This window comes from Chiloscyllium plagiosum, chromosome 18, assembly GCF_004010195.1.
Source record: "Chiloscyllium plagiosum isolate BGI_BamShark_2017 chromosome 18, ASM401019v2, whole genome shotgun sequence".
NCBI classification, from domain to species: domain Eukaryota; kingdom Metazoa; phylum Chordata; class Chondrichthyes; order Orectolobiformes; family Hemiscylliidae; genus Chiloscyllium; species Chiloscyllium plagiosum.
The window spans coordinates 4,145,655-4,155,929 of record NC_057727.1 but is presented as its reverse complement, the minus strand read 5'-3'; the positions used below and the strand labels follow the sequence as shown (position 1 = coordinate 4,155,929).

General features: G+C 46.3%; 1 protein-coding gene across 5 annotated transcripts in view; it reads left to right on the top strand.

Annotated features, from left to right (window-relative positions):
• Positions 1 to 5,381, top strand: part of mgll (monoglyceride lipase) — a 104,327-nt gene extending 98,946 nt beyond the window's left edge. For all 5 annotated transcript variants that reach the window (XM_043707595.1, XM_043707594.1, XM_043707591.1 and 2 more), the window contains one exon: positions 5,187 to 5,381. In XM_043707595.1, the coding sequence (XP_043563530.1) occupies positions 5,187 to 5,300 (114 nt within the window). In that variant the 3' untranslated portion in view covers positions 5,301 to 5,381. The remainder of the gene's footprint in view (positions 1 to 5,186) is intronic.
• The last annotated feature ends 4,894 nt before the right edge of the window (positions 5,382 to 10,275 follow it).

Sequence of the window (10,275 nt, the reverse complement as noted above, 5' to 3'; positions counted from 1 at the left end):
AGATAGCTGAGATCTCCTTACAAGTTTGTTTCTCAATTTCCCTCTGATTAGTAGGGGGTCTATAATACAATCCCAATAAGGTGCTCATCCCTTTCTTATTTCTCAGTTCCACCCAAATAACTTCCTTGGATGTATTTCTGGGAATATCCTCCCTCAGCACAGCTGTTATGCTACCCCTTATCAAAAATACCAATCCCCCTCCTCTCTTGCCTCCCTTTCTATCCTTCCTGTAGCATTTGTATCCTGGAACATTAAGCTGCCAGTCCTGCCCATTCCTGAGCCATGTTTCAGTAATTGCTGATATCCCAGTCCCATGTTCCTAACCATGCTCTGAGTTCATCTGCCTTCCCTGTTAGGCCACGTGCATTTAAATAAATGTGGTTTAATTTATCAGTCCTACCTTGTTTTGTCTGCTTTGTCCCTGCCTGCCCTGACTGTTTGATTCACCTTTATTCTCAACTGTACCAGTCTCGGATTGATCTCTTTCCTCATTATCTCCCTGGCTCCCACCTCCCCCCCAACAATCCCCGCTCCGCGCCTTACTAGTTTAAATCCTCCCGAGCAGCCCTAGCAAATCTCCCTGCCAGTACATTAGTCCCCTTCCAATTTAGGTGCAATCTGTCATTGAGTCATAGAGATGTACAGCATGGAAAGAGACCCTTCGGTCCAACCCGTCCATGCCGACTAGATATCCCAACCCAATCTAGTCCCACCTGCCAGCACCCGGCCCATATCCCTCCAAACCCTTCCTATTCATATACCCATCCAGATGCCTTTTAAATGTTACAATTGTACCAGCCTCCACCACATCCTCAGGCAGCTCATTCCATACACGTACCACTCTCTGCTTGAAAAAGTTATTCCTTAGGTCCCTTTTCTTTCTTTACCCTGTCACCCTAAACCTATGCCCTTTACTTCTCGACTCCCCCACCCCAGGGAAAAGACTTTGTCTATTTATCCTATCCATGCCCCTCATAAACCTCTAAAAGGTCACCCCTCAGCCTCCAATGCTCCAGGAAAAACACCCTTAGCTAATTCAAACTCTCCTTATAGCTCAAATCCTCCAACACTGGCAACATCTTTGTAAATCTTTTCTGAACCCTTTCAATTTTCACAACAACTGTCCTTCTTGTACAAGTCACTTCTACTGCAAAAGAGATTCCAACGATCCAAAAATGTGAATCCTTCTCCCAAACACCAGCTCCTCAGCCATACATTCATCTGCTCTATCCTCCTTTTCTGACCCTCACTAGGTCTTAGCACCAGGAGTAATCCAGATATTACTACACCCGAGGACCTCCTTTTTAAATTCCTGCCTAACTCTCTGTAATCTCCCTTCAGAATCTCAACCTTTGCCCTCTTTGAAAGTGGAGCCCTATGTCGACAGACAGTGAAGAAGGCATTTGATATGCTTGCCTTCATTGGTCAGTGCATTGAGTACAGGAGTTGGGAGGTCCTGTTGTGGCTGTACAGGATGTTGGTTAGGCCACTTTTGGAATACTGCGTTCAATACTAGTCTGAGACAAAAAAATCTGCAGATGCCAGAATCCAAGGTAGACAGGCAGGAGGATGGAAGAACACAGCAAGTTAGGTAGCATCAGGAAGTGGAGAAGTCAACGTTTCGGGTGTAACCCTTCTTCAGGACTGGGGAGTGCATATAAGGGGAGCTGCAGATAAAGGGGAGGGGGGATGGGGAGGGTTTTGGGTGGGGAGACAACACCTCATCTTCCGACTGGGCAGCCTACAGCCCGGAGAATTCAACATTGAGTTTCCTAATTTCAAATAACCTCCGTTCCCATACCCTGACTCCCTTCCCAGCCCCTGATTCCCCTTCCCAGCCCTGACTCCCTTCCCAGCCCCTGATTCCCCTTCCCAGCCCTGACCTTCCCAGCCCCTGATTCCCTTCTCAGCCCCTCGTTCTCCTTTCTATTCCTATGATCGATGCTTCCTTTCAGCTACCAACTGGATCCATTCCTCCCATCGACCAACCAGGTCATACCCTCTGCCTGTCTTCACCAATCCCCACCTCACCACTCCCAACCCAAAATTCAACATCACACTCTCTTTTTAGTTGCTGCTCCCCCTACACCCACCCCAGTCCTGAAGAAGGTTTACACCCGAAACGTTGACTTCGGCAACTCCTGGTGCTGTCTGATTGCTGTGCTCTTCCAGCTTCTTGCTTGTCCACCTTGCAGTTCTGGTCTCCCTGCTATCGGAAGGATATTGTGAAACTTGAAAGGGTTCAGAAAAGATTCACAAGAATGTTACCAGGGTTGGAAGGTTCGAGCTAAAGGGAGAGGTAGAATAAGCTGGGACTATTTTCCCTGGAGCATCAGAGGCTGAGGAGTGACCATATAGAGGTTTATAAAATCCTAAGGGGTTTGGATAGGGTGAATAGACAAGGTCTTTACTCTGGGGTGGGGGGAGTCCAGAACTAGAGGGCATAGGTTTAGGGTGAGAGGGAAAAGATATAAAAGGGAACTAAGGGACAACTGTTTCATGTAGAGAGTGGTACGTGTATGGAATGAGCTGCCAGAGGAAGTGGTGGAGGCTGGTACAATTGCAACATTTTAAAGACACCTGGATGGATATATGAATAGGAAAGGTTTAGAGGGATATGGGACAAGTGCTGGCAAATGGGACTAGATTTTTTAGGATATCTGGTCGGCATGGACGAGCTGGACCAAAGGGTGTGTTTACATGCTGTACAGCTCTATGACTCTAAGACTCTAAATATTTAATCAGACTCACCAATGAGATGTTTCTGGGCCCATGATTCCACTCACCTTAAGCATTCACTTTGTCTGGCACCCATGCAGAGTAGTAGCAGTGTGTACTACCCACAAGGTACACTGTAACAACTCAACAAGGCTCCTCCGACAGCACCTTCCAAACCCAGGACCACTTGTATTTAATTTATTGTCACGTGTACCAAGGCACAGTGAAAAGCTTTGTCTTGTGAGCAATACAGACAGATCACAGAGTTCAATAGCATAGATAGTAAATAATAGGTAAACAGCAGCAAAAATAAAAAACACAGGTACAGGTGAATACCGAGAATTTGTGAGTCCATTCAGTATTCTAACAGCAGTAGGGTAGAAACTGTTTCAAAACCAGCTGGTGTATCTGTTCAGACTTCTGTACCTTCTCCCCATGGTAAAGTTTGTAGAAAAGCATTGCCAGGGTGGGATGGATCTTTGAGAATGATGGCAGCCTTTCCTCGACAGCGGGCCTGGTACATGGATTCAGTTGATGGGAGGTTGGCCTTTGTGATTGTCTGGGCCAAGTTCACCAATCTCTGTAACCGTCTCCGATCTTGAATGGTACAGTTGCCATACCAGGTAGTGATACATCCAGACAGAATGCCCTCGATGGCACACCTATAAAAGTTGGCAAGGGTATTCGCCGTCATGCCAAATTTCCCCAGCTGCCTGAGGAAGAAGAGACATTGTTGGGCCTTTGTAACCAGTGTGTCCACATGAAGAGTCCAAGAAAACTTGTTGTGGATGACCACTCCTAGGAGCTTGACACTCTCCACTCGTTCCATCTCTGTACCTTTAATGTGTAGGGGGGGCATGAGTAACATCCTGCCAAAAATCACTGATGAGCTCCTTGGTTTTGCCGGCATTGAGAGTTGGTTGTTCTCAGTGCACCATTTTTCCAAGTCTTCCACCTCCCGTCTGTAATCTGTTTCGTCGCCATCTGAGATTCAACTGACTATGATGGTGTCATCAGCAAACTTGTAAATGGCATTAGTCTGGTATTTGGCGATGTAGTCATGGGTATACAATGAGTACAGTAGGGGGCTGAGTACGCACCCCTAGGGGGCTCCAGTGTTGAGTGTTAGTGAGGATGAAATATTGTCTCCAATCTTCACGGACTGTGGCCTGTGGGTCAGGAAACTGAGGATCCAGTTGCAGACAGTGGGGCTTAGTCCGAGATCACTAAATTTGGTAATCAGTCTCAAGGGGATAATATTGTTGAAGGCTGAACTGTAGTCAATGAGTAGGATTCTTACATGGCTGTTCTTGATGTCAAGATGTTCTAGGGAGGAGTGAAGGGCAAGTGATATGGCATCTGAATGGATCTGTTGGTCCGATGGGCAAATTGGAGTGGGTCAACGGTACTGGGGAGGCTGGAGTTGGTTAATGCCATGACCAGACTTTCAAAGCACTTCATGACCACTGAAGCTAGGGCCACTGGGCAGTAGTCATTAAGACATGCTGCATGAACCTTCTTAGACACAGGGATGATGTTGGCCCTCTTGAAACAGGCAGGGACATGACCTGCTGCAAGGAGAGGTTGAAGATGTCTGAGAAGACCTCTGCCATTTGATCTGCGCATGCTCTGAGTGCACGGCCTGGTACTCCATCTGGTCCCATCACTTTCCTTGGATTCAAACGAAGGAAACCTGATCTGACCTTTGATGCAGTGACTGTTGGGATATGTTCATCAGGACTTGTCAGAATAGGTGTTACCCCTCCGCCGAAATTCTGCTCAAAATGAGCAGAGAAGGTGCTGAGACGATCTGGGAGGGATGTGTCATTGTCTGCTATCTTGCACTGCCTCTTTTTAGAACCTGTGATGTCACTCAGTCCTTGCTATAGTTGCCAGGTGTCTGTCTGGGTCTCTAGTTTGGATCGGTATTGGTCCTTGGCTGTCTTAATGGCTCTGTGAAGGTCTTACTTGGATTCCTTATATTTGAGTTGGTCTCCTGATCTGAAGGCCTCTCACACCTGGTTGTTAGCAGGTTCTGTACATCCTGATCCATCCAGGGTTTCCTGTTCGGGAACACCCGGATTGACTTCCTCGGTATGCAGTCCTCCACACACTTGCTGATAAAGCAGTCCTCCACACACTTCCATCCAGAAGGACAAGGGAAGCAGGAACACCACCCCTGCAAGTTCCCCTCCAAGCCACTCCCTATCCTGACTTGGAAATATATCGCTGTTCCTTCACTGTCACTGCGTCCAAATCCTGGAATTTCCTCCCTGACTGACTCCCTACAGCACAAGAACAACAGAACCTCAAAGATGTGCCTTATCCCCCAACTTGCTTAGGGCTATTAGGGTTGGGCAGCACATGTTGATGGAGACAATTATGTTCACATCCTCTGAAAGAATAAATTTAAAATAATGACAACAAAGGCAAGCTTTCACTGTCTCTGCTTTCTGTATTTCTTCCAGGTCTTTGAGGGATCTTTCCATCAACTTCACAAGGAGCTGACAGAGGTCACTGAGGAAATGTTTGAACTGATTGAAAAGTGGCTCAGTGACAGACTGTCCCTGGTGGAAACATGAGTGAAATACGAAAATGCGAGAGTTTACTAAGTGTTTAATTTATACAGGGACTGAATGGGTGGGCGGGAGGGAGGGAGGAGAAGGAAGGGTGTAAAACCAGTTTCAAATTATCTGATTAACAAAATAAAATCTTTTTTTTACACAAAAATAAAGTCATTGGATAGATTGATTTAGTTCTTTGTGTTTGTGCGCATGGAGGGACAGGTCTCAAAGCAACCCTCCAGTTTGTAATTGTCACTGCCGTGCACTGTAGGTACAATAAAAAGACAGTACGAGTTGCATTTATATCGCACATTTCACAACCATCAAACAAACCAAAGCACTTTCCAGCCACTGTACTACAACACTCACAACAAACAATAGTGTGAAAATGACCGATTAATCTTTCTGAGATTTTGTATTTGTTCGTGGGACATGGACATTAATGGCCAGGCCAGCATTTATTGTCCATCCCTAATTGCCCAGAGGGCATTTAAAAACCACCTTCGTTGCTGTGGGTCTTGGGTAGCAGGTAAAAACAGGTTTCCTTCCCCAAAGAACATTAGTGAACCAGATTGGGTATTTGTGACAATCAACAGTGGTTACATGGCTACCATTAATTCTAGATTTTTACTGGGTTCACATTTCAGCATCTGCTATGGTGGGATTCAAACCCACTTTCCCAGAGCATTAACCTGGGGCTGTAGGTGACCAGGAGAGTTTCCTCTACACCAATGAGACAGGATGCCTTCTTGTGGATTGTTTCAGAGAACATCTCTGGGATACCCGCACCCACCAACCCCACCGCCCCATGGCTGAACACTTCAACATCCCCTTCCACTCAAGGACATGCAGGTCCTGGGCCTCCTCCACCACCAAACCATTACCACCCGATGCCTGGAGGAAGAACACCTCATATTCCGCCTTGGGACACTGTAACCACACGGGATCAGTGTGGATTTACACAGCTTCCTCATTTCCTGTCCCCCACATTATCCCAGTTCCAAGCCTCCAATTCGGCATCGTCTTCCTGACCTATCCATCGCTTCCCCCCGACCTGTCACCTTCGCCCTCACCTTCGTCCACCTATCGCTTTCCCAGCTACCTTCACCCCAACCCCACCCCCCTCCCATTCATCTCTCAGCCCCCTTGGCCCACAAGACTCATTCCTGATGAAGGGCTCATGTCCGAGGCATCAATTCTCCTGCTCCTCGGATGCTGCCTACTCTGTCATGGGCTCTGTGGTATGTGCATCTGATGAGCTGCTCATAGAGCCACAATTTCGGCCGTACATTCAGCCGGTGTATTCAGGAGTTTGAATTGGTCTTTGCCCTCGAGGCCATTGGCATGCTTTTCTCCAATTCCATTTCCGTACTTCCTCTTGCCAACGGGTATTCTCAAAGAATGGCATTCCTTCATACAGGAGGTTCCTCCAAGTCAGTTTCTTCTGAACGAGGGTATCCTGTACATTAATGTCTATGATGCATTTCTTGAGGGAAGCCACCACAGAGTCTTAGAAACACTTGCTTTGTTCTCCTCTTGTTCAGGTGCCTTCCTTGAAAAGCTGAAGATTTGCTTTGGCCATCAGAACTCAGGCACCAACGAGGGTATCCTGTACATTAATGTCTATGATGCATTTCTTGAGGGAAGCCACCACAGAGTCTTAGAAACACTTGCTTTGTTCTCCTCTTGTTCAGGTGCCTTCCTTGAAAAGCTGAAGATTTGCTTTGGCCATCAGAACTCAGGCACCTTAAACAGGTGTCAGGCCCAGCTGAATTGGTTTTGAATGATTGTGGCCTTGAAGCTGCTGCTGTTAGCTGCTATAAGGACACTGATGTTAGTATACCTGTCCTCCCGCTGATGCGGAGAATCCATCTCAAACAGCATCGACGGTACTTCACAAAGGCCTTGCGTTGGTGTCTATATGTAGTCCAAGTTTCACAGCCATGCAGGAGAGTCAGAAGGATGACTGCCTTATCCACAAGGATCCTGGTATGAGCACGGTTGTCACGGTCATAGAATTTTCTCATCCTTAGATATTCAAAGGCAATGCTCACAGACTGGAGGCAATGCTGAATCTCCACATCAATGTCAGCCTTCGAAGAGAGGTAGCTTCCCAGGTAGGGGAAAATGCTCCACATTTGGGAGGATTCCTTCATTGATCTTAATGGATGGATGTAGTACAACTAGACTTGGGGCAGGTTGGTAAAGGAATTCAGTCTTCAGAATATTAAAGCTGACACAATTCTACTGTACGCTTCTACAAAGGCATTGATTGAAGATTCTCTTCTAGAGACGATACTGTCATCACATACTGAAGTTCTACAAGTGAGGTCAGTGTCACATTCTCCTTGGATTTTAGTTGGTTGAGGTTGGAAAGTTTTCCATCCGTCCTCACCACTGGGAAGCTTGTTCGAACAAGATGAAGAAAGGTGGTAATGAAGGTGGAGCAAACGGTAGGGGAACGACACATCCCTATTTGACCCCAGAGGAGTCTGAATATTATCAGTGAGGATCGTCACCAACATCGCGTCACGGAGCAGACAAAGGATGTTGATGAATTTCACAAGACAGCTAGCCTTTGACAGGATCTTACATTGCACTTCCCAACTGACTGAGTCAAAAGCCTTGGTCAGGTCGCCATTGAGAGTTGCTGGTGTTGTTTCTGGTATTTCTCTTGGAGTTGAAAATGTGTTGCTGGAAAAGCGCAGCAGGTCAGGCAGCATCCAGGGAACAGGAGAATCGACGTTTCGGGCATAAGCCCTTCTTCAGGAATGAGGAAAGTTTGTCCAGCAGGCTAAGATAAAAGGTAGGGAGGAGGGACTTGGGGGAGGGGCGTCGGAAATGCGATAGGTGGAAAGAGGTCAAGGTGAGGGTGATAGGTCAGACTGGGGTGGGGGCGGAGAGGTCAGGAAGAAGATTGCAGGTTAGGAAGGCGGTGCTGAGTTCGATGGATTTGACTGAGACAAGGTGGGGGGAGGGGAAATGAGGAAACTGGTGAAATCCGAGTTCATCTCTTGTGGTTGGAGGGTTCCTAGGCGGAAGATGAGGCGCTCTTCTTCCAACCGTTGTGTTGTTGTGGTCTGGTGATGGAGGAGTCCAAAGACCTGCATGTCTTTGTGGAGTGGGAGGGGGAGTTGAAGTGTTGAGCCACAGGGTGGCATCTGCAGACCTCACTTTCTCTTGGAGTTGCCAAGCGTTGAAAATCATGCCCATAGTTTTAGGGCTGGATCAAAACCACACAGGCTTTCCGAAAGGGTTTCCTCTGAGGATGGGAGAAGCTGCCTAAGCAAGGATTTGGGTGATGATCTTCCCAGTGTTGGAAAGGAGGGAGATTCCTCAGCAGTTCCCACAGTCCATTTTGTCTCAGGAGTCCAACATTATCTTTGATGGGGAATTGGGGGATTTCCTCAACCATGATCCTGGTTGATGGTTGTACCGTGGATTAGGAGTTGGTTAAAGTTCTCTCTCCATTCTCTCTCTGCCATGGCCACTGATCTCACATGAGCAGCTTCTTTCCAGATCACCATTGAGGACTTGTTTAGGATTATGTTTTGTCTGGTTCCTCCTCTCTGACCTTACCGTCAGGAGAATTGAGAACACCTGATGGCAGCAGTCTCTGGATCAATGGAACACTCAATCCACTCCATTGCAGCAAGGTGGCAATCCCCACAAAGATTGGCAAATGGAACCTGATTGGTAGGCACATTACCGTGAGGAATGCACCCGTTAATGATGATTGACAGTTAACTGTCAGGCATTGTTTAAATTTTAAATCAGGAAAATTGACACATATTTGTTCAGAATTGCTCTCCAGTACACACACTACACTGCACTGTGAGCCCAATTGACCACCTTAAATTGGTATTGACATAATTCTTCACACACTCGAGATGATCCAGCAGATATTGTCCAATTGCAGACTCACATGTTGGACTGTGTATTGTGAGGTTTACAAGTGCAGGCTGCCAGTGTACAGTCAGTAGCTCAGTTGTCGTGACTGGCTGAAAGCTGTTGACATAAACCATCTGCCTTAGGAATACATACAGCCTACAATCATCGCATCACATTGGCCCTGAAATTGAACCTTTATCTAAACAGTGCTTTTTTTCAGAAATGATTAAGACAGAAACCACCATTCAGTCTCTGGAGGGCAATTACCTTAAACATCCATAACCAACAACTGCTTATCTACAGTTACTAGCCAATCGGGCAGTTTTCCCTCTCTTTTTTTGGAGTTTACTCTGTTTCAGTACATCTGGATTGTGTTTCTGATCCTCTATTTGTCTTCTCCATTTTTTTCACTGCCACTGTGTTATCATGAATTACACGTCGTTCTGCTATAACGCGCGTTTCATTAACACAAATTCGCTGTAATGTGATTGATGAATTGGGGATGCTGTTTCTTAAGCATGTACTTTTAAAACAAGTGTTGGCTGTAACGCGATTACATCACCAACACTTAAGCACTCTTTCTATCATGCGAGGTTGTGCAAGAACACAGTCATCACATTATAGAAGAACTATCTATAGTACAGCTCTCTCATCACAATCCTTTCTGACAATGGCATTATCTGCACTGTTTCCTTGCTTTTCTAGACCTGAAGCTTATCACTTTATCTAACTATCATCAAATCTCTGTTGCTGCATTCCATTTAAAATTGTACTGCTCACTTGAAAGTGCTATTTCTTGTTCTGTCTTGAAAAATTAATCACATCCTTCCAGTTTGCTATAGCCTCCCAGCACCAGGCCCCTTACCCTTTTACTCACCAATAATGTCTCTCTGTGGGAGTAATTGACAAGGACTGACTAATGTTTCCATTGGGATATAAATGAGGAGGCGATGGACTGCTAATCCAGAGACCCAGGTAATGTTCCGGGGACCCAGGTTCAAATCTCGTCACAGCAGATGGTGGAATTTGTATTCAACAAAAATCTGGAATTAAGAGTCCAATGATGACCATGAATCCATTGTCAAATGTCAGGAAAAATCCC